The sequence below is a fragment of the Lissotriton vulgaris genome, chromosome 1_1, assembly GCF_964263255.1.
Source record: "Lissotriton vulgaris chromosome 1_1, aLisVul1.2, whole genome shotgun sequence".
NCBI lineage: Eukaryota > Metazoa > Chordata > Amphibia > Caudata > Salamandridae > Lissotriton > Lissotriton vulgaris.
Genome location: NC_141685.1, coordinates 2,090,899,235 through 2,090,924,302, shown reverse-complemented (window position 1 = coordinate 2,090,924,302; position 25,068 = coordinate 2,090,899,235). Strand labels below are relative to the sequence as shown.

Here is a 25,068-nt window from a genome sequence, read left to right as displayed (position 1 = left end):
AGATGGACAGTTGACCGCAGAATTTTAGCAGGCCCACAAAATATAGATGCACTTAAAGTAGAAACTATTTCCAAACTAACAAAAATGGCACTTCTATACAAGTCACATGGGATGCATATAAGGCGGTAATTAGAGAAAAGCTGTTAAGCATAGCAGCATATAAATAAAAAAATTAAAAAACACGAGATTTGTCAACTTGAAGGTACTATAAAAACACTGGATATACAATTAGCAGCAGAAACTGCAACATTAAAAAGGAAAAAATGGAGGCTGACAGGTCGAAAAAAAAAGAAGCTCTTGCAGAAATTTTTGAGAATATTGTGAGAGAGAGGTAGGAGGCCAGCAAATTGTCCCATTATGAATATGGAGACGGTTGCAGCAAGATGTTGGCATGGAAAATAAAAACAGACCAAACTAGAAACAAGATAGCAGGTAACCAGCCCGAGAATTCTGCAGAAATATGCTCTGAGGATTCGGTGATTATGCAGGAATTTGTTACATTCTTTGGAGACCTATATACCGAGGATATTAGACCAACAAACAAACAACTCCAGGACTACTTAGATGGGTTAGACCTCCCAATATTATCAAAAGAGGAAAAAGAAGACGTAAATGTCAAAATCCCAAATAAAGAGTCGAAGACGTTATTAGTGGTTTAAAGAGATGAAAGGCAGCAGGCCCGGATGCTCTACCCAATGAGCTCTTTATCAAGCTAAGGGAAGCCCTGGTCCCCCACTAACGGATTTGCTAAATAAAATCTTTCGAGGAGAATGGAGATCTTCCAGATTCCTGGAATGATGCAATAATCAATATCTTACTAAAACCAGGGAAAAATCCAGGCAAATGCGTGTCGTATCGGCCTACATCTCTACTGAACTGCGACTACAAGATATTCACGCAGAACATGGCAAAGAGACTAGGGAAAGTAGCTGGAGCCCTAATTTATACTGACCAGAAGGGGTTTGTAAAAGGGACACAGATTCAAGATTTGACCCATGAATTAATTGGAACGATAGACTTAGCCACACAAGAAAGATGCCCCTTTCTATAATCACTTTCGATGCAGCCACAGCATTCAATAGAGTGAACTGGGAATTTTTAAACAGCGTCTTGGATAAATATAATCTGGGGGAAATTTCCAAGGAATGGTTAAGAGACTATACAGAGATCCAAGGGCCAGGATACTAATTAATGGGAACCTCACAGAAAACATAAATATCAAGAGAGGCACGAGACAGGGCTGTCCCCTGTCTCCCCATGTACATATACATCGAACCCCTTGCACAAAACCTTAGAAATAATCTGGACATATCCCCCTTCTCCTATCAAGGGTGGAAAAAAAAGTTGCTCTGTATGCCGATGACTTAATGATTTTTACGAGTGACTTTGTGGGTTCTTTTAATACCAAAGAAGAAACCTTGACAAATTTTGGGAGGGTATTGGGATACCAGACCAACCAGTCAAAAACAGAAATTATGGAATGGAACACCCATGGCAATAACCATCTTGTTAAGGAAAAGATAATATATCTAGGCATAGAGTTGGTCAGAGACCTGGATAAAGTAGCTTAGATAAATTTTAATAACATTTTTGGTGAGGTCAGGAAACTACTCAAATTTTGGGGAGGTCTTCCACTGACCTTTCTGGGGACATCAAATATAATTAAAATGTCAATTCTACCCCGCTTTACCTACATTTTTAGCTCCATTCAATTCGAATTTAAGACGGAGTCGATAAAGAAACTTCAAGGGGAGCTAAATAGTTTTATATGGGCATCAAAGGGGACAAGAATAGCATGGAAAAAACTAAGAAGGAAGAAAGAACAAGGTGGGATAGCGAGTCCGGATTTACTTGAATACTACAGAGCCTTTCAATTCAAGGGTTTTATTGAAAAGCTATGAGTACTATCCTGCCTACCTACAAGTAATGACTGGAAGTGAAGGACACTTTTTATACAAATTTGGCCATCCAAATTTTTTTTAAAAGGTGAAATTAAAGGTCCTCAAGTCAGCAGCAAAGCTATGGTACCACATAAGAAGTACTTTGAAGATACCATATTATAGCGAATTCACCCCCATATGGGAATCACCAGGCACCCCACACAGGCTTGCTGTCCCGTTGAAAACATCTGGAGTACTCAAATGGGGCCAATTGATGATCGAGAACAACATTGTTGACTGGGACAAACTGACAATAATAACAAACGCCTCCCTATCAAAATCCAAATTTTATCATCTTACTAGTTGGGCAAAAACTTTAAAAGAAAACAAAAAAAGAAATACTGCATTTGAGACTGAGATGCAGGAAAATGTGCCCTTAAAAAAAGATATTTCTTGATGGTGATGGGCCCTCATATTAGCGGGTGAGGATGACTTCCCAATCCCTGAAGCGACCTGGGGGAAAGATCTGCTGAGGCTGGATGCACAAAAAACATGGCGAGTATCTATGGAAAAATGTTGGTCCATTGTAAAATCTGCTGCTTTAAGGAGAAACCATTTGTTTACCACTCATAGTACATATTGGACCCCAAAGAGGCTATCAGATTTCAGTGGGGCAAAAACTAAGAACTGCCCAAAATGTGTTATGGAGAAAGTAGACGACCTGCATATGTTTTGGCAGTGCCCCCAGCTTGACAAATTCTGGCAGGAAGTGGGTAAGACCCTCAGTACCTTACTAGAAAGACCATCTGATGTAAGTATTGACCTTGTTATATTTGTGGTGGACCAGTCGGAGTGTCTAGTTAAGCTAACTAAGAAGCAAGAGAATTTACTCTTTTTTGTTAATCTTACTGGCAAGAAGGGAAATATGCATCAAATGGATAAGCCCTTTACCCCCCACACACTGGGAATGGTTGTCTTCAATACATAGAATAAACAAATTGGATAGGAAGGGGAAACCAAGTAAGAAATACAACTTCTGGGAAATATGGGAACAGTCCAATCAAGCTAGTCAGTAATTTTACTCTACCTGAAAATTTGCTCTGTGGTGTTCAAAGTCCGATGATTATGCAGTGGCAATAAATAAACTGGTAGAATGCCTGTTTGAGTAGCCAGGATGGCTAGCTCCCTTCCTCCAGAAACATTTATTGGAATTGGTAATGGAAACAAAGAGACCCCTGCCAAAAACACCCCTGACCCTGCCAAGACACCCCTGTCGGGCCACGAAATTACGGAGTCCTGAAGGATCAGAAAGAGAGAGGTGGGGTCCCCGACAACTCCTTACACATACTATTGCAGAAAGAGGACATAAAAAAAGGAGAGCAGATGTTATATTGATTTCTAGAATACTCCTCAAACCACCCCTCCCCCACTTCAGTTGCAAAATAGGATCTTAATATTGTGCCCTTTCAAATTTTTTTTAGGTCTAGCTTTAACCAAGACCCTTCTGATTTTACCAAACTTATGTATGAAACATTTTGTGATAGGTTCTTTTAGCCCGACTCACACTTTTGATATTAATGAGAAACGAACAAGACACCTTTTATAATGAGTAGTACATTCTGGCCAATATGTTGCATTTGCACCTTTTGCAAAGGAAGCGTTATTTACGTAATACAATACACCCAGCGAAAATGAACTGCAATTGAAATAATAATAACAAATCTAAATATGAAAATGACAGAGAATAATAAAATAAATATAGTGAACTGTAAAGAAAGAATTTTGACCCCTGTAAAGTATAAATTAAAATGGATGTTATGCAACTAATAAATAGTTAGAAGAACAAATAAATAAAAACAAAAAGTACCTTCTAAGCTTCATAGAAATAGAACTGGTACACTGTCATCAGGCAATCTAAGCCCCCTATTCAGCTCCAACTGCAGCTGTCAAGTCCCAATAATGGGAACAGAGATGGAATGCTGCTCCCCTTCACTGAGGAGTTTGCTACCCTTGTCTAGATGCTAGGGAACATCCCACCAGGGGGTGGCTCCCTGGCATAGCCACACATGGAAAGGACTAATGGATTTAGCCCAGTTAGGCCGTCATTACTAATATTAGGAATTTTCTGGAGGGATAATGGTCGGCCATTTTCCCTGCACCAGGTTCCAGTGATTACAATTTTCCTTAGAAAAGGAATTGCCTGTTTACCTATTCTGGGTAGTTAGCCCTGATTTCAGTGAAAAAAAGCTGACATACTCCACTTATTCTAAGCAGGTGGAAAAGTGTCAATAGGAGGGCCAGTTGAAGGTGGAGGGTGGTGTGAAGAGGCAGAGGGGGCAGGGCAAGATTGTGTCTGCTCGGGAAGTGCATTGTTTGCTTCCCCGTACTGATGCAGTCATCATATGGACCCCTGCACCAGTACAAAGAGGCCCAGTGTCTAGGGGGAAGGATGAACCCGGTCACTCCAGATGAAGTACCACAACTCTTTAAGTGGGCCGTGAAGAGTCCCTACCTCTTTGTAGTTACACTTCCACAGGCGGGGTCATTCTGTGATAGAGTGAGGGCAACTCCTCTGTAATGGCAGAGGAGGTTTGCCTCACTGGTCAGAGTTAGTCACAGAAACATAAAATGACATTAAAAGAATAAAATAATTGAATTTTTCTGTGACGGCCTTTGGCTGAAAGTGCATGCTTGCTGGTCCATGACAAGCACGAGTGGTGGGCACTCAGAAGTGCATATGTAAGTTTGGCCTGCTTTCTTAGGCCGGCCAAACAGACATGCGCACTTCTATTTTTCCAACGCAGCTGTGTACACAGCCTGGTTGCAGAAAAGCCGCAGGCTCCCAGGCAGTATCTGAGCGGAAGACCAGGCCGCTTAGGCCAATCCTGGCAATGCTCTCATGGCGTGAGAACAGCATCTGGATCGGGTGGGGAGCATGTGCCTTACCTGAGACTCCTGGGAGTGAAGCACCAATCTGGCAGTCGGCGTTGGGGTAGCGAGAGGTACATTTAAAAAAATATATATTTTACCCTCAATTCCCCGTCCCACTGGTACGACCTCTTCTACCTCCCCTCCTTTCGGGGGTCTATGAGGAATACTTTGTGAAGAAAGCTTCTATGTGTAAGCAGCGCCTTCTCAGGAAGTGGGAAATAAACGCTACATATATGCTCATACCTTCTTATACCATACCATATTGTCACGTTCAAAGTCATTGTCAAAAATGCACAAAGAGTGTGCCGCACATGAACAGCACAGCTCTGGACTAGAGCCAGTTGGATTTGCTGACACCTACCACATTCGTACTGTGGACAGCACTGGTCAGACTCCCTCTTTAATCTGGCGACTTCACAGGGACCACACACAGCAGCTGCGGGAAGACAATAACCAGTTGTCTGTGAACAGGGGTTGCTTTTGATCAGATAAGGCAGAAGAGAAAGGCAGAGAAGGATAAGGTTTTGCTCCTCTTACGTTTGACTGTAGGGCATGGCCTTGCTGTGCAGTTTATTGTCCTGTTATCGAGGCACATGCAGAACACGCAGGGCTCTCGGGAAGGAATCCACGTGTCCAGATGCTGCATAAAAAAACACATGGTTAGACTGAGAGGAAAGCTTTGAAGTTAGGATAAACTCTCAACAATCCTGGCAAAACAAGGGACTGGGAAGCTGCTGCTTTGTTTGATCACATAAGTAATTTGATGCGTTATGGTTTCTTTTAAAAAATGTATTCACCACACAAGAATGCACTGCAGAGGTTTGCATAGTTCAACTTATTTTGTGATAAATGTGACAACGCTTCAGTCTGTAGCAATAGTTCTGATCCAAGGCTGTTTGTTACAAGGGGACAGCTGCAGTTATTTGCCCCACACCCATCATTTTCATGAGCCCCGCACTGCATATCTATTTATAATGCACATAGCTGTAGGAACCAGTCAGTCTTGGCTCCAGAGGGTGTCAGACCTAGAGAATAATTCTGGAGGTTGAGCAGTGTTTTCATTTACCACGTCCCTTTTCCGGGCCTAACAGTGAACTGGAGGGGTAGAGATGGAATCAGTAGAAAAGCTGAGACTGCCGAACTAATGTCACTTCAAAACTTTAGACTGTGGTACCTGTAACTGAAGTGCTGCTGTTTTGACTAGCTGTGGGCAATTGCGTTTCTTTCTGTGAAAGAAACTGGGGGGCATATTTACAAGGGTAATCGCCACCAGAAAGTCACTTTTTATGACGTTCTTGTGGTGATAGCCCCTTCACCATATTTACAAGGCAGCGTTAAGCCACTCGGCACTCCGAAATACTGACCGTACGAATGGGCTCAATAAAGCCGGGGGAACTTTTCCCCTCATAAGACTCCAGAATATTGCCTGGAGACCTTACTACATTTAATGGTTCTGCCTTTTTAATCTAAGAGACTTGAAACCTTGCAGATAAGCATGAAAATATACAGACTGCCGTAGCTTCCCGAGTGGGGAGCGCAACAGTGCAAACTGAATCTCTATATAGACTCCGATCCGGTGCAGGGATGTACATAGGATCCACACATATCTACCTTTGAGCTTGTGGCATCTACTCTTGGCCTTCTTAAAAGTGTTAACTACTAGCCAGAACCTAGGTCGTATGTGAGGTCGGGACTGATCCAGACACCTTTTAGATTTGTGACCCTCATACGTTACTAGGCTTCGCACTTGTCAGCGAAATTCCATAAGAGCCCTGATGAAGTTCTCCCATGGAGAACGAAACGCGTTGGCTGGAACTTAAAGCTTTTTGATACTGATTGAAAAATAAAGGAACTTGAGTAAAAACGTATTTCTACTTTCTGGACTTTGTTATTCCGAGCACACCCATCAAATTGTAGAGTTAATCCACTTACTTGGCTTTACAACGCCTTGTAAATAACGCTGCTTTCACGCAGCACTTAGCATGAAAGAGGAGGGCAATGGGTGTTGCAGTGGGCGTAGCATCAACACCTATAGATGTTGACGCTGCCCCATATTTACAAGGCTGACGTAATTATGGGGCTGTGCTAAAAATAAGACCAGGGAAAACCTGGTCTTAAACTGGCGCAACGAGGAGACATTATTAATTTCTCCTAGTTTTTTTCAGTTTTTATGTGTGCTGCATTCTGCAGCACACATAAAAAAGAGCAAATCACTATCAATGATTGTTCATTTGCAGGAAGGTGTCCCTTCCTGCATATGAACAATCATTAGATCATAATGAGTTGCAACTTCTATATGTGCTTCACTCGTCAGGATTCTGCTGCAACTTACACCACCCATTTCCGCTGCCAGCGCTGCCAACGACAGTACCAAAACAAATGCTAATGATCATACTTCTACAAGTGTGACAATTCAGACTATTCTAGGCCCCTAAAAGCTATAGGAATTAGTCACTTGTAATGTGTGATGGATTAATAAAGAACTCATCTCTAATTCAGACAACAGCGCCAACTATGACAGACTGCCATAAACGCCGGTGTTGACTATTAAGTGCTCTGACAAGCCTGTGCTGTGATGTGCCAAATTGATCAGCACAGGATTTCACAGGCCCATGGAGGGCTACCTTATGTGGCAGGGTTGGACACTCTGATAGGATCCCAAGTCAATGCTCAGGTGGGCCTAGGCAGGGGATCCAGAACTGGGTGTTCATGTCAGAATCCCCCTGAACAACAACACCATTGCAGTGCTGTGGTTTGGAGCTTTAATTGGTCTGGGTTAGCCGGCCTTATTTGAGGTTGGAGTGTGGATCTCTATCAGCATTCCTGCTCCGCATATTTCTTGGGCACTCACCAATAAAGCGTTCATGCGTTACCTTATTCTGAGTCAGGTTTTGTATGTAACAGAACAGCTCACTGCGATCTCTTGAAAGTCATTCTCTGAGCCAAGCTTTTGTCTCCATTGGGACCCCAGCTTGTGCCCCTCACCTGCTGCCAGGAGGGATAAAATGCTGGCCTAAGAGAGACCACCTCCACATGCCACTTGGTGTATGGCCTCACCCTCCCACTCTGTCCCACCAGGTGGGTGCACACTTCCTTTGGAGGTTAGCATGATTTTCACATGGCCCAAGGGAGAACTGGAGGAGGCAAGCCAATTGATGACTCTATGGCCTTGGGCATTCTGGCCAGAAGCTCTAGTAGACTTGGGCTAACAGATGGGTTTGCTTGGGCTATATTGTCTGCAGCTGGCCACGGCCAGAATATATTGCTTCTTGGATAGGCCAAAAGTTTGAAGGGAGTTAAACGTAGTTGGATACCCTGAGTGAAGAGGTTAGGTAGCAGAGGGGAGAGAGAGAAGCCATACAGTGAACATGACATCTGTGCATCAGTTGGCAAATTAGTGGAGTGACAGAATACTAATAAAAAAATAAGGGCAGTAGTAGTGCTTATTGAGTACGAGGACATTGATCATGGTTCAAGAGGAGAAAATGTACTATATTTTGGTGTGGGTATGGAAAGTTACCTAAATCTGAAAAAATCCATTGTAGATTTGGAGGCCTTCAGGTGATGTTGATTTGTGAATGAAAGAGACTGACTTGAACAAGGGGCCACGGTCTTGAGCAGATTACCACTCAAGAATTAGGAACTTGTTTTAGTAATTTTTGTATTCTGTAAGGCATGAAAATGGATGTCTGCGAGGCACGATGATATGTCTTTGATGGGCTGGTTCCGTTGGGTAAAATTAGCCATTTTAAGGTGTTGGTAGCAATAGTGGTGGATGCTGGGGATAGTGGAGAAGGCTGAAAAAGGAGACCATAGTGCTAAAGACTAGGGCATTGATTCTATTCCTTGTGAACTAGAGTCATGGTATCAGAATATGGTAAACAAAATATTATGTGACACGAATATTGTGCCCCTTTGGGCTAAAAAATAGAAAATCTACACTATAAGGAAAGATATTTTTGTAAATTGTATTCTTCTCACAATATATCTGTCATGATATTTTGCTAACTATATTCTAATATAAAACCAAAATAGAATGTGAGGTGGAGACGACCACAACAGGCAATGAGCAGTGTGTAGTAGTCAAGGGTGCATTTGAGACTCTCCTTAGAGCTGAATCGAAAAGTTAATTTAAAGAGAGAGTCTTGTAAAGAGGTCTACTATCGCATGAAGAACATGTGAGGTTCAAGGGAAGGGATGTTGGCTCAAGAAGTTACTTATTTGTGAAATTGTGCTATGAGTACGGCATGAATCTGTTAGAAGTTGACGCGATCCAATGGCTCTTGTGTGTGAATGATTGTCGGATACAGGAAGAGAATGAGGATGCAAGCAATGAGAAGGGGGAGGCGTACACATGAGTACTGTCCTATGAGTACTGACAAATGAATAGTGACTATTTAAGTTTCATATGAACAAATAAGGAGAAAAAGGGATATTGGTCTGATGGTACACAAAAGAGCAACAGGAGGTAAAAGTGTCCATCACTGAGTTGCATGATAAACTCTGAGTGAAGAAGCCATGGACTTTTCTGAAAAAAATATGGCGAGGGGGTGGAGTAAAAATAGTAGTATATTAAAGACATAGGCCACAGGATTTGAGGTGGGTAAATATTATGACGATTTCAAATAAGGCACAGAACTAGACTGGCAAGGGTATATACAGGCAGACCACGTGGGGTCCCTGGCTAAGGGAGGAGTCAGCAATGCTAAGGGTGGTGAAAAACATTTCAGGTAAACAACAGAATGTGTATGAACTTTATTATGTTGTAATCAGTATATATGGTTTCAATTTATTTAAACACTCAACAATGTAAAGCATTTGGCTGCATGCGGGAGTAATAATATTAACTTCTGCAATATTTATATGTGAGGCAAAGGACATGGCAATATAAGTAGAATTATCAACTTAGTTTAGTAAAACTAGAAAAGGCTTGTAGGAGTTCATTTATTAGTTCAGGTATCACTGTTACCTGGTGTCCTGTTCCTTTGGAGAGTTCTGGAAAGTTCCCACAGAGCACTGGCAAATTATTTGCACTATAAACTGAAGGAGGGAAAGAGCCTTGTGGGTCTTGTTTGCAAAATGGGTACAGGAGGGTAGTTGTGGCTGCCCCAACAAAATAGGTTAATTTATACCACATAAGTAAGCTCTCTAACCCATCCTTTGGAACCCTATCATGAAATACCTTTCAGTAACAGTCAAATAAGAGTGGAAAGCATTATGAGGAAAACCCATCTGAAAGGAGTGAGTGATTAGGAATAGCATGAATACCAGGAACTCTGAAGGCAAAGAGTAGAATAGAGGCTTAGGTATTTTTTAACTAAATTCATCCAAAGCGGCACAGAAAAGGTTGCCAACTGCACATTGGGAAGGTGGGAGGTGGTAAAAAGAAGGTACGTTGAGGTGTAAAGACGGGGAGGTGGAGGGTTGCGAAACATAAGAGTGGAACATGCAAAAGTTTAGCAAGCAAGGATCTAATGATGGAAATTTTGTAAAAGTAGGAGACAAGTGGTCTTCTGATGAGGAGAAAGTAAGGAGGGGATTTTCCAAACAAGTTGGGAAGGGTGAGTTTTCAGGAAGGAATTTTTATTTTATAAAAATACTGATTTAATCACCACATCGAAGACTGATGCAAGTGAGTTCAGTGTTGATCTAAACTCCTCTACTGTTTTGGAAGGTCAATATTTGACCTTCTTTTGAGTGGTTTATTCTTCAGCCATCAAACATACATTCTAGTCTCGATAGCCTGTAATAGTTTTCTTCCTTCCAATATGAACAGTGTCTCACATTTGGGTACAGTTGTGCAGATCTGTGATGACGAACCTGAGCACATCCATGAGGCAGAGAATACTAGGTAATATTTTATATACAGTAAATTGTGTATTTTAACCTCCCTGTGTCTGCCATCTAGAATTCTATTCCTTTCTTCATTCTACAGACATATAGAGGAGATGGAAAGGATGAAGCTAGCTCTGGTTCACTTAACCAGTCAGTGCGATCTGTTGTGGAAGGGAGCTACCTGTTGCTGATTGGTATATTTCCCATTACTAAGTTGTCATTTGGAATTACTGTGTCAGAATGCAGAAATGTGATACTATCTATACTTTACCAAGAAGACATTGGCAACATACTAAGACTGTAGTGAGTGATATACATCACTCTGGAAGACAAATCACTTTCGCTCGCATTACAAGCTGCATGGTACAGGGGTAACTGTAAAATCACATGCAGTAAATCTGCACAAGTATTGTGCAATTACACATAAAACCCAGTGGCCTGTGGATTTACTATGGTGGACCAATTTATCCAGTTGTAAAATCACATGGAATTCTCAATCACATGGTGTTTAATGCTTGCAATTACTACTTGCTCCAAGCAGGTGGTAAATTTATGTGAGGACCTGTGGGAGGGTTGGAAATGAGGGAGGAAATGAATAGGATTTTTGGGCAGGAGGGGGGGCATGCTCCTTTTTATCACATCTATTGGACGCCGGAACTGAGGCATAATCGGGTTTGGTTCTCCCACATCTAGCAAAACTGCAGTGATTTCATCGCATCTGATCTGCCTTAGTAAGCAAAAGGCACAACGCTATTTCACCACCACAAGGAAATATGCAACTAACCTCAGGATGCCCAGGACAATTTAAGCGCCTCTTATTGTTTTCATCTTTTATGAGAAGGACCTATGAGTATGGTTATTTGAAGTCGGCTTCGCTCGAGAGACTAAGGGGCCTCTGGATTTTCAAAATTATAGTTAGAATATTTTTTAAGTATTTAAATACCCAGCACTGTGCATGCGCAGTTTTACAATGTTACACACTCCAGTAACAACAATCCTGAAGCTCTTGCACTCTGGAGAGAAACGCAGTTACGAATATTTGCATATGAGGTTGAAACTAAACGGCCTTCAAGGGCATTTACGTCTAACTTGGAAAGTCTTCACACACTTGAACTCAATTGTAATGAGGTTTAAGGCGATCTTCTGTTCACAACAGACAAAATCTAGTGGAGTGTGGGGAAACAGGGGGGAATATTACCAACCTACAGCGATATTTATCGCTAAGTAGTCCTCAGCGGTGATAATATTATCGCCGCGGTTCACCTGTTTTTATCGCAGAGATAACTTGCTATTAGCAAGGTATATCTCTAAAACGATAAAAAGCAGGCGAAATGTGTGAATATTGCTGTAAATACAGCGATATTCACACATTATCGTGACAATGCTCTTAGCCATGTTATCCACCTTCCATTGGATGACATGGCTAAGAACTGTCTGGGCAGGCGTTAGCTTTCAGAGATATTCGCGCTTACCGCGAATATTTCCAAAACTATGCCATTGTTGGTAATAGGAGATAGCGATATTAGCGACTGTTTCCAGTTGCTAACATCTTGGCACGCCCACTTTGCATGTCATTAGAGATAATTATCGCTGACATGCAAAGCGGGCCCCAAGATGATCGCTATTGCCTACTAGCTGTCGCTAACTGGTGCTAGCGACAGCTTGGTAAATGGGCGATCAAATTATCGCCGCTTTAGTGGGAAAAAGTCCCGATAAAGCGGTGATAATGGCCCTTGGTAATATGCCCCACGGACTCTTTTTTTTACGAGTGAAAAGTTGATATGTGGCTCTCCACTAAATTATGAGGCAAGCAGACAAAATATTTATTTATGGATTTTTTCCAATGCATGATTCTAGTATGTGGTAGCATATGGTGCATGAAAGGTGATACACACGACAAAGTCGCTATTGTGCAAATCAAATTATAAACAAAATATGTTACCATGAAACTATGCTTGAGCAAAACGAGTGGATAAAAGTTGCTAAGGGATTACATGTTCATGAAGAGCATAGGTTTGAAGGACAAATGCACAACAACCTCTCTGTTCTTGGCGATCTTTCAGAGCTAACATTTTAGCAATCTCTCTATCGTCATTTGCTCTCCTGTTCCAGGAGTGTTAGCCTCATACTCCCTTCCTTATCAACTCTTTCCCCAATCCAATAGCCAGAATTATTTTTCTGCATCAGATATTTTTCAAGCGAAGAGAGTGGAAAACACACAACCGAGAATGAAGAGGAAGCAAAAGACGGCAGAAACGGCACCAAGGAAGAAAGCAGGAGGAAAGCGAGAAAAAGGGCCAGAGAATGTATGGTAGTAGATTAAAGACTATGAGGCAGATTTACAAGCCTCTTGTGACACTTTGAAGCCGTTGTTGTGTCACTTTTGTGACGCAGCGGCGGCATAAACAGTGTGCTACTATGCAACATATGTACAACGTGATGCATCTAGCGAGATGTGTCACGTTGTAAAGCCCTGGGCTACATTATACCTGTGACAGGTATAATGTATGCAGGTTGGACGTACCGTCGAAAGGAAGTCCCGTAAAATTGACTCAGTGAAATCTACAAGATTTCACTGAGTCACTTTTACGTCCCCGCCGCGTCAAAACCTTATGCCTGTTTGTGGCAGGCATAAAGAGTGACGCAGCACACCAAGAATAGGGCACCCCTGAGAAGTGCTGGAGTTGTGTCGCGCTTGCACAAAAACTCAGCACTGCATCACCTTTACAATGTCAGATGCATCTCTCTATACTTGCGCAACAGTACGCCGCATTGTAAATACGGCGCATCCATGGTGGCGCAAGGGGTTTCAACGTCACGCAAAATACCTGGCACATCCCTGCTGATATGCAGGGATGAGCCAATTATTGTAAATCTGTCCCCAACCAGTCTTGGTATACAGTGAGTCGATAATTAATTGCACCGGTCGCCTGCTTCTTAGCATAGCTTTGGGTACGGGCACTCAGTCTTCCACAAACTGCATCCCCATTTCGATAATTTTGCAGAAATATGAAACTTTTGAATCTGAGTGTTGATTGTTTTTGCTAATGATAAGCTTGTTTATGCTGTTCACTAATGGTGGCTGGTGACATTTCAAAGTGGTGAGAAATAAAAGTAGGGGCTCTGTTTAACCTAGGTAGCAAATGAAGTAGGCAAACCCAACTACTTAGAGATTGAGAGGCACCTCCCGCGCCTAGGGGAGGGGGGCCGTTAGTGGGATTTTGGGTCAAAGGGAACGGTTTTGTTTCCCTGAAGTTAGTCATGGGGAGAGTCGCAAGGTAATGCGAGACGACAGGGAGGCATGTCTGCGATTCCTCCCCGAAGGTAATAAAAATTCGGGTTTCGAGGGAGCAGCCCTCTTTGTCCTCTTGCCTCTGGGGGTTGCCGGAAAGGCGCAGCTGGAGCAGTTGCAGTTGGCGTGGATTGGGCTGTAGGGCCCGTCGGCACTGGTGGTGATTCTCAAAGTGAGGGGTCTCACGACGTAGCAGGTTAGGGATGCTGCGTGTTGCCAAATATAAACAGAAGGCGAGATTGCGTGGGAAAGCATGCAGGGCGATAAGACCAATATCCTTCGTGCGAAACGCAGAGACGCATCGCGGGTGCTGGGAGCATTTGGCGCTTTAATTGAGGTCGTTTTGAAGTGCTAGTAGAGTGAGCGGGAAAGCCTGCGGGACACTGATGGCAAGTCATCTGTTATGCAAGGGGGATTATGTCCGCGTGTGTGCTAAACAGAGGCTGGGCGCACAGGGCAGTTAATACACAGGTACGGAGGAGGACCATGGGGGTGAGAGATGGTTGCTGGGCACACGAGCATTACATAATAATGGTTGGTGCCGTAGTGACGAAGCATTAAATATCAATGGTTGGCGCTGTAGCGGCGGGAACTGCAAATCGTAAAAATGAGCGGGCCTCATTTAGATGCACAAATACGGAGGAGGACCGCGGGGTTGGAGATGGTTGCTGGGCATACGAGGCCTTAAATATTTGATATTTGATATTTATGTGCATTTGTATAGCGCTAACGTTCGCTCCCAGGGGAGCATCATGGCGCTGAGCAAGCTGCGGGGAAATAACAGAAAAATGGATTTGGAAAGGAAAAGATTAGATGGCTGCCAGGACGGAGGAGTCTAGTTGTTGATAGACCCATGTCTTGAGAAGTTTTCTAAAGTTGTTTTCATTGTCTATGGATCTGAGACTGACAGGCAAATTGTTCCAGGCTTTAGCGGCCAGAACATTGAAGGATTTCCCACCCTTGGTCTTGTATTTAAATCTGGGGATTAGGACCAGATTTGTCCCAGAGGATCTCAAGCAGCGTGGGGGGTTGTAGCGCATGAAACGCTTTGCAAAGTAGCGGGGCCCTGTATTTTGCATTGTTTTGAAAACTGTAAGTAGTAGTTTAAAGAGAATTCTTTTGTGCAATGGCATCCAGTGCAGCGAATTTAGTGCTGCAGACGCTGATGACCTTCTGGGGAGTTGTAAGACCAGTCGAGCTGCGGCGTGTTGGATGCTCTGCAGCTTTCTGAGAGTAGATTTTTTCACTCCGGCCATAAGACCATTGCAGTAGTCAAGTCGGGAGAGTATGAGGGCTACCGCGACTGACTTTCTGGCTGCAATTGGGAGGAAATCAAAAAAATTTTTTAGAGATTTTATTAATCCAAAGCAGCGACCGGCAGTAGTCTTAACGTGGTCATCAAAGGAAAGAGATGAGTCAAATTGAACGCCTAGGTTTCTGGCTGATGGAACTGCACTTGGGGGGGCCTCTGATCCAAGGGGCCACCAATCTTTCGGGCAGAAGGAAAGGTTTTTACCCAATGGGATGATTTCCGTCTTAGCACTGTTGCATTTCAGATGGTTAATGTTTAACCACTTAAAGACATCAGAAAGGCAGTTTTTGAACCGGAGATCAGTGTCGGTCCGCTGCTTGTCAATTGTGACGACCAATTGAGTGTCGTCAGCGTAAGACGTGACAAGAATCCCATGTGATTCTATCACAGCTAAAAGAGGTGCCATGTAAATGTTGAAAAACAAAGGACTCAATATGGACCCCTGGGGCACTCCAGATGTGATGAGTTTTTCGCAGGATAGGTGGGATCCAAGGGACACAGTCTGAGACCTGTTTGATAGGAACGATGAAATCCAGGCTAAGGCTGTGTCAGTCACGCCAATCTCTCGCATTCGATTAATTAGGATGACATGCGAGATGGTGTCGAATGCTGCTGAGAGATCCAACAGGATGAGGACAGCCTGCTTGCCCTCATCCTGCAGGAACTTGATGGAATCAGCTAGTTCGATCAGCGCTGTCTCAGTGGAGTGACCGGAGCGGAAGCCTGATTGCTGGGGGTGTAAGATGTTGTGGGCTTCTACATAAGTTTTTAGCTCCTCATGCACTAGATGCTCCGTGATTTTGCCAAGAATTGGAAGTAGGGAGATGGGGCGCATATTCGTTAAATCTGTTGGCGATTTATTCTGTTTTTTCAACAGGGGTTTTACTGTAGCCTTCTTCCATTCAGTGGGTACAAGTCCGGATTCAAGGGATTCATTGACGATGACATTAATGTAGGGATTGACTGTGTCGATCAGGTGATGAAGGATGATGGGGGGACAGGAATCAGTAGGCGCTCCTGATTTACATGCCCGAATTGCCTTGCTAGTCTGTTGCAGGGAGACAGATTTAAAAGTAGAAAGAAGGGGGTAATTGACTGTTGCCTCTAAGGGGGTTGTCGGCGAAGGGGGAAAATCTTTCTGAATATTGACTATTTTGTCGACAAAATAATCTGCAATTTGATTGCAAAGACTCTCTGAGGGAGGTATGTCAGTGGTTAAGACTTTCGGGTGAGTAAAGGACTTAACTATGGCGAAAATAGTTTTTTGGTTTTGGTGTGCTTCCATTATAAGCTTGGTGTAGTATTCCTTTTTAGCTATTTTTATGTCAGAGAGATATAATTTCCTCTGTTGGACATAACTTGTTCTGGAAACCGTATCATATGCTTGTCTCCAGAGTCTCTCTAGTCTCCGACAAAGAAGATGACTCTCTGCTAGGGTATGAGTATACCAGGGGGCATTTGGCTTTTTCTTCTTAGGGCCCTTTTCTTGGTGGTTGTTGGGCTCAGAATTAGCCGCGACAATTTGGTTCATCCAGGTATGAAAGTTGCGGGAGTCGATTTCGACATCGCCAGTTCCAATGGGGGGAGGGGGCACTGATTTTGACTCTAGTTTGATTCGTTCGGCCACTTTCTTCCAGTTAACTGAGAAGGAGGCTTGGGCATGCCTAGAGCCGGGACATAAATAGCAATGGTTGGTGCTGTAGCACCGAGGCCTCAAATATTAATGGTGGGCGCTGTAGCGCCGTGAATGGTGGTCATGTTATAGAGCACAACATCGCGTTAAAGCATGGGGCAAGAGAGGCTCGGCGATTATTAGATAGGAGGATTTAGAGGAGGTGAAAATCATCGTTATAAGTAGCTGAGCACCTGGGAGGGGGCGCGCAAGGTTTTTATCGACGGGACCAGTACTTTCATCATAAATTACAGTTAGCGCGTTATTTTGTTCGGTCCTTGGCACATTGTTTAAATAAATGTGTAAATGGGGCCTGATAAAGATTAAGTATATATTTACAAGGGCATGGTCTAGCTGCATGACGACTTACAAGCATGCTAGCATGGCACCTGGGGCTCGAGGTTTGGTGAGAGACTGAGCGCTTCTCAGAGGAGGGGTGATTTGAGATGCATTGCAGGGAATGTTAATGGCTTGGGGATTGCATGATAGCCCCGGGGTATTCAGCCAGTAGGTATGCTGAGCATCCCACGGGGAGGGCAATTTCCCAAATTATATGTGCATGAGGCATGGTGTATGGTGACACTATAGCAGTAAGTATCTCTAGTGCTCGACCCAGGGAGGCATAGCATGTACGCGAATGAGGCATGGCGTAAGGTGACACTGAGCGCTAAGTATCTCTAGTGCTCGACCCAGGGAGGCATGACATGTACGTGCATGAGACATGGTAAGGTGACACTAGAGCAGTAAGTATCTCTAGTGCTCGACTCAAGGAGGCATGGCTTGTACGTCGGGCGGGACGCATGCTGGTACAAGGCCTGTCACGAAGGGCTTGGTTAGTCTTTAATTCTCCTTTATTTCCTTAGTAGGCAGGATGCCGCCAAAGCAGACATGGGGGGCAAGGAGGCCCCATCATCAGCAGAGGATTTTCGGTCCTTGGCAGCATTACGGGAGGTCACGAAGAAAGGAGGCATCGATTGGGCACTGAGGACTCTGTCTCAGGATGCCGGAACGAGCTTGCAGCAAGAGCCCTCCCAGCCAAAACGCAGGAGGCGGACGCCAAACCGTTTTAAAGACATGCATCAGGAGAAGGTCAAGGAGGTCACGGAATCGCAAATGGACATTACAGGTGAGGCGATGGCGGTGGGCCAGCCTCTGGTATGCACGGACAATATGCAGGTGACTAGCGTTGTCGCACAGACATGCCCGGCGGAGGGTGGGTTGTCCCCTATGGGGGGGGCTCACACAGAGTGTGGCGCCAGCCACAATGCCAGCAGTCGTGGCTAATAGCCAATCAAATCCGGCAAGGCAGGGGGAGGTGGGGGCTGCGTAAAGTGCTACCGCGCAAGTTCCGAAGGATACCATACAGGACCCAGTGCCAGTAGTCCCGCAACAAGGGGGTGGGGTTGCTCAAGTGTGGGTTCAGTCAGGAGGAGTACAACAATTGCCTGTGGTGGTGGCGACAACGGCTCAAAGGCCAGTGGGTAATACAGGGGCTTCAGGGGTTGGGCTGGTGGCAGTGATGCCGTTGGGATCGCCGGCGGCGGTGGTGTCGGCTCAGACCCCTCCTCTCACACAGCCCGGTGCTTTATGGTTCCGCATAATTGGCAGTGTCACCATGAGCAAGTATAACTTGGCACGTGCCAATGAAAACCAGGGATAAGATCTTTAAAGGGGAATATGTGGACGTTTTCGATTTGAGTGCGAGTGTGGTCCCTGGGAAAGCTCGTAAAGATGGGGAATTGAAACAGAAGAAGGTGTGGGTGGAATGGTCGTTAAAGAACTGGGTGATTGGTTTTGCCATCTATGCAACAATTATGGTTGAGCGGTTTCCTACTTTGGTGGCCCAGTTGATAAGCAACATGTCATTGATTCATGGGGCAGCTTCTGAATTTCAGGGGAAGGCCTGGCTGCAATATGACACAAAATTCAGGCAGATGAAAGCGGTGAGGTCGGAAATAGCGTGGGATCAGCGGGAGATTAATATATGGCATGGGGAGTATTATTCTGCTGCATCAGCAAGCCCAATCATTCCTTTCGGGGAGACAAGGGAGCGGGGGATAAGAAGCAAGCGTCTTGGCAGTTCAACAAGAACAAATGTAATAGAGGAGCAGCATGTAAGTTCAAGCACATTTGTTCCTTCTGTGGAATGCTGGGGCACCCAGAGATTAAGTGTTACAAAAAAGTGGGAAAGCCCAAGGAGCAGCCCATCCTTGCCAATACTCAACCCAAGGGCCGGACTGCTCCATCATCATAAGAGTCTGCCTACCCCTATACGCCTGCATTTGCTGGCCCGCCTGCTTGCCAGATACGAGAGGTGGGTGGAAGCTCAAATTCTATATCAAAGGTTTAAATCTGGCTTTCATATCCCATCTAGTGCCCTGCCCACTGCAGTACCCCGCGCAATCAGCTCTCTATGCTAAAAAATCCAGGGGCGACCTGGAAAAAAATTATGAAGGAGATAGCGCTGGGGAGGGTGGCGGAGTCTTTTCAACAGTTGCAGAGGCAGGACTTAGTCTGTTCACCACTGGGCCCGGTACCAAAGAAAGAAGTGGGAAAATACTGCCTTAAACATAATTTATCCAGTCCTCAGGGCTTGTCAGTCAATGAAGGACTAGATCCGGAATTGTGTACAGTGCGCTATACCACTTTTGACATAGCGATCCAAAAATTACAGAGGCTAGGCAGGGGCAAGCTGATGGCCTAGTCAGATATTGAGTCAGCTTTTCGCCTCTTGCTGGTGCACCCGGATGACACTAGGTTGCTGGGTTTCACGTTTGATGGCAATTTCTTTATGGACCTAGGCATGCCTATGGGGTGTTCCGTTGCATGTGCGGTAGCCAAAACATTTCGTTGTTTTCAGGAATGGACAGTACGGGATGTGGTAGAAACGCAAGAGGTGGTGCATTATTTGTCTGACTTTCTGTTCCTGGGGCCACCTAGCTCGGCGGCTTGTCTGGAGGTGTTGGTTGCCTTCCAGCGTATTGCAGAGGCATTGGGGGTGCCCCTGGCGGAGGAGAAGATGGAGGGCCCAATGACCCGCATAACTTTCTTGGGTATTGAGATAGACACCGTAGAAGGAGTCTGCAGACTTCCACAAGACAAAATAAGAGCTTTTCAAACGTCTTTGGAGGAGTGTTTAAGGGCACGCAAGGTTACCTTGCACCAATTGCAGGTGTTGGTGGGGCAAATACCCATGGGCAGGGTCTTCTCGAGGAATAGCCAGGGCAATGTCAGGTTTAAGGGCGAAGCACCACCACACTAGGCTATCGGTGGAAGTGAAGGACGATTTGGTCACGAGGAGAGATTTCGTGGAGCATTTCAATGGATCGGTGATATGGCAACAACCGGCAAAGGCGAACAGTGAGCTAGAGCTTTACACAGATGCAGCGGGAAGTGTCGGTTTCGGAGCAGTGCTAGGATCAAGGTGGTGTATGCAACATTGGCCAGCGGATTGGGTCAGGACGGGGTTGGTCCACAATATCACCTTCCTAGAGTTATTTCCCATAGTTGTAGCACTTCAGGTATGGGGCTCGTTGCTAGAAAACAAACAAATTGTGTTTTGGTCAGACAGTATGTCGGTGGTTGTGGCGGTGAACAGCCAAAGGGCAAAATGTCAGTGGGTATTCCGTTTGCTAAAAGAGTTGATGCGGGGTTGCCTCAAGCGTAATGTGTATTTTACTGCCAAACATGTACCAGGTGTGGACAACACAGTAGCTGACGCTCTGTCTCATTTCAAGTTGACAGAATTCAGAGCGCAATGGTCACAAGTGGACGTTCAGATGACGCCCTTCCTGGAAAGCCTGTGGAAGCTTGGTGCCCCGTTGCTTCCGACCTCATAGCAGCTTCTGTTACACCCAAGACTAAGAGTATATATGAGAAGGCATGGCAGGTATACTTAGCAGTTCTGCAGGGAGAAGGGGATGCAGAGGAATTTACACCGCAAGGGGTGCTTTTGTTCATTGTTCACCAGAAAGAGAATGGCAGGTCGCTGGCTCTGGTCCGCAGGCAGTCGTCTGCAATTGCCTTCTTTTCAGGAATAAAAGGGGTAGCAGATCCCACTAAAGACCTAAGAGTTAGACGGGCGATAAAAGGTTGGGAACGGATGGCACCAAGGGCGAAGGATAACAGGAGACCTATAGACTTCAGTAGGTTGGTGAATATCTTGGGAGTGTTAACGCAGGTGTGTACGTTGCTTTATGAGGTGCAATTGCTGAGATTGGCGCATTCTTTACCCTTTTTCGGGGTATTCCAGATATCGGATCTTGTACCAAGCTCTAAGGTGGATAGACAAGGGGGTATTGCCATGGGAGATGTAGTGGTGGCCACGGAATTACTTCAGGTGAGATTGAGGAGGTCAAAACGGACCGCTAGGGAAAGGTGTCAGGGTACAGCTAAGAGCAGGGGGCATGCTATTGCCCGGTGGTGCTGGTGGAGAAGGTCTTGCAGATGAGACCTGGGTGCGGAGATGATAGGCTGCTCTTACATGCAGATGGAACACCTCTGACAAGATTTCAGTTCATGCGATTGTGTAAGCGCGCGCTGGAACTGTTGGGCGAGGAGACTGCTCATTTCAATTTACATTCATTTCATATTGGGGCGGCCACTACAGCAGCTAAATTGGGACTCTCGTCGGAAGCGATCAAGAAGGTGGGCAGATGGAGATCATCGTGTTTTGAGCGTTATGTAAGACCCCAGCTAGTGTAAGTAGGGGTCTGGACTTCGGTATTTTTCTAATTATGCACCTCTTTCTCTTTCTTCTGGGTCTCGCATGCAGTGGTGGCAAGTCAGTGGACGCAAGTATGCTGGTTCGGAGATTCGGTCATATACAGAGCAGGGCAATGGCGAATCCGGGGAAGAGAGGACACAAAGGGCCATGGGAGTCAATCATATTTGGATAGGGATTGATGGGCAACGTGTTGAGGATGTCACAGCCCATTTTCAGAGTGCGCTCGGCAAAGGTATGCCCATTCCAGATGTGCTGGTGATTCACTCGGGGGTGAAAGCATGATTCCAGGGGGCAGGAGGAGAGTGAAGGAGGCTCTGTTCTCTGCATTCTCATGGATCAGGAGGGTCTTTCCAGACACCACCATATTTTGGTCAGAGGTACTCACTCGTAGAGTTTGGGGTGATGACACGCCATCAGCGGCAGTGAACACGTCGGTGAGAAAGATGAATCGTGAGATAGCAAAATTGTTGAGAGGGTCACAAATACGTTTCATTAGGCATAGCCTTAAATACGGATTGGTATTGGGTAGAAGGGTTACATCTGTCCAGGGCAGGGTTGAAAGTGTTCGTTCAAACCATTCTGGGGACCATTGCGTTACATCTAGAAAATGTAACAGGGCCTTAGCGAAGAAGCAGATGTTGGGGGGAGGGCAAGAGCGCCAGTTGGCTCCTTGCCCTGTGGCGGTGTCCCGGACAAGAGATAAAGGCTGGGGACTCTTTTTTGGGTGGAAACTTGATTACCCTGCTAAAATGGTCAATGTTGAAGGTTTTATCAACAAATAAAGATGGTGTTAGTTGACAAGTAATAAAAGCTTCGCCGTCAACACCATTCACTTGTAAAGTGTCTTTGTGGTGGGGGGAGTGATCAAAGTGTGGAGGGCGAATGGCATGTGATATACCCACTATGCAAGCAGTCGCAGACCAGACAACAACCACCTCATTTAAGGAAAACTCCTTAATTTCTAACCAACAGGCAGACTCCTTGCATGCACACACTGACGCAGATAAAACAACAGACACACTGGCAGGGATAACATAACACACACTCACACGGTCAGCACAGCACAAACAAGTACTAACACAGACTACTCAACACAGTACAGACTGTTTATGTCTTCTTAGACGGGTGTAGTGATTGAGCCATTTTTATTGATAATTGGCTCGATTATGACCATTGCCCACTACCATAGACCCAGTATATTTTGCTCTATTGTAGTGCTCTGCAGGTCTGCATAATATAGATAGGCTGTAAATAGGACTCGATAATGTTCTTTCTGTGTCTGACTATATCTTGCTTAAAGGCAGGGCTTACCTATTGGCTTTGGCATACTCTAATAGCATCTTGCATACTAATTCAGGCTCTTTGTGGGAATAGTGGCCTATGCTTGAGCAACTCCATTTTCTAAGCTGTCGCTATCTTCTGAGCCTTTCTGGGTGAGGAGTCATGTTTTACTTCTCACTTGTTTTTCGCACTTCGTATACTAGCAGGAACCGGTTCTTGTCGGAGGAATGTGCTCACTCTGCCACAAAGTCATAACAGACGCCTAGCTAGCTGAAGTTGTGACCTTGGCACAGGGTGGTCCAGGAATCTGATGGGAACAGGGGGTGAGGCTTGCTGGAAGCTTCGACCAATGCTTTCACTTGTACTTAAGGGGATGTTCGTGTCTCGACCACTGGTAGTTCATCAGGGTGCAGACGTGCAGCTGTGACAGTGGAGCAGAGAATCCTGATTCGGCTGGAAAAACGGACTCCCCTCTGGCGAAGTGGAAGCGGGATGTGTAGAAACTTGGTGAGGTGTTCCCCTAACTCCTATTCTCAGGTTATATGCTGATTTACATATGAGTTCTACATTTCTACATATGTGTATTCTAATTGCATTAGCAATTGCTTCGGGAGTGATGTGAAGAAGGTCTATCGTGACATAGTAGTGATTTCTTTCTTTTGTCCTTCTATCATTGTGTAATAAAGAAACCCCAGAATAAATACCATTAATCACCTGTATTCCTTGGGGTGAACAGACAAAATATCGACTCCAAAATATCGACTGGACATAATATCGACTTTTAAATATAGACTGGACAAAATATCGACTGGACAGAATATCGACTACAAAAATATCGTTTTTAAGGTAAGTGAAGTAATATCGACTGTATAAAATATAGATAGCAAAAATATCGAATTTTTAATAATATATAATACTTTATAGTGTATTTTTATGTAATAATATGTGTGAAAAGTGTGTATTAATGTTATAAAATATTTTATTAAATGAATTTTGTTTTTATAATAATTGCGTAATGTAATTCTGTAGCGGGTTGTGGGTTTATAGGGGAATAGGGTGGGAAGTAATTTAATAATAATTAATTAATTAATATATGTTTGTAAATATTCTTTATTAATAATTAATTGATAATTAATTAATATTAATTAGTTAATTAATTAATATAATTTAGTACATATTTTTTATTAGTAATTAATTGGTAATTAATTAATTGTAATTAGTTAATTACATTAATTAGAGTACATTTTAAATATATATAATTTTTTGTTATTGTAAAGTAATTAATTGGGGTAAAATAATATTAATTATTAAATTAATTACAGCTAATGTGCTAATATATTTACTTTATTGTTATTGTTAATTAATAATTAATTGGTAATTAAATAATATTGATTAATTTTGGGTAATGGAGTATTTTTTGGGTTCAGGGTCAGTTTTCAGTTTTTGGGTAAAGGGGTATTTTTAGGGTTCAGGGTCAGTTTTCAGTTTTTTGGTAAAGGGGTATTTTTAGGGTTCAGGGTCAGTTTTCAGTTTTATGGTAATGGAGTATTTTTAGGGTTCAGGGTCAGTTTTCAGTTTTTGGGTGAAGGGGTATTTTTAGGGTTCAGGGTCAGTTTTCAGTTTTTGGGTAAAGGGGTATTTTTAGGGTTCAGGGTCAGTTTTCAGTTTTAGGGTAAAGGGGTATTTTTAGGGTTCAGGGTCAGTTTTCTGTTTTTGGGTAAAGGGGTATTTTTAGGGTTCAGGGTCAGTTTTCAGTTTTTGGGTAAAGGGGTATTTTTAGGGTTCAGGGTCAGTTTTTAGTTTTTGGGTAAAGGGGTATTTTTAGGGTTCAGGGTCAGTTTTGGGTTTTGGGTAAAGGGGTATTTTTAGGGTTTAGGGTCAGTTTTGGGTGTTTGGGTAAAGGGGTATTTTTAGGGTTCAGGGTCAGTTTTCAGTATCTTATTTAATTATAGTATGTTACTATATATATATTTTTTAACAAATAATATTGTAAACATTTTTTTAATTACTTTCATTTATTATTTAATTATTATAAGTTAATGTAAGTATTTTTAAGTATATTTTAGTAATTACATTTTAATATTAATTTAATTTAACACTGTTTTTTATAAAGTCGATATTTTTTACAACTATAATATT

At 43.8% G+C, this 25,068-nt stretch overlaps 1 protein-coding gene across 1 annotated transcript in view; it reads right to left on the bottom strand.

Annotated features, from left to right (window-relative positions):
* VWF (von Willebrand factor) overlaps positions 1–25,068 on the bottom strand; it is a 1,126,314-nt gene that overhangs the window by 258,163 nt on the left and 843,083 nt on the right. Inside the window, exons 39-40 of the mRNA XM_086921215.1 lie at positions 5,349–5,451; positions 5,173–5,247 (exon numbers count right to left, since the gene is read on the bottom strand). Of these exons, the coding sequence (XP_086777341.1) occupies positions 5,173–5,247; positions 5,349–5,451 (178 nt within the window). The remainder of the gene's footprint in view (positions 1–5,172; positions 5,248–5,348; positions 5,452–25,068) is intronic.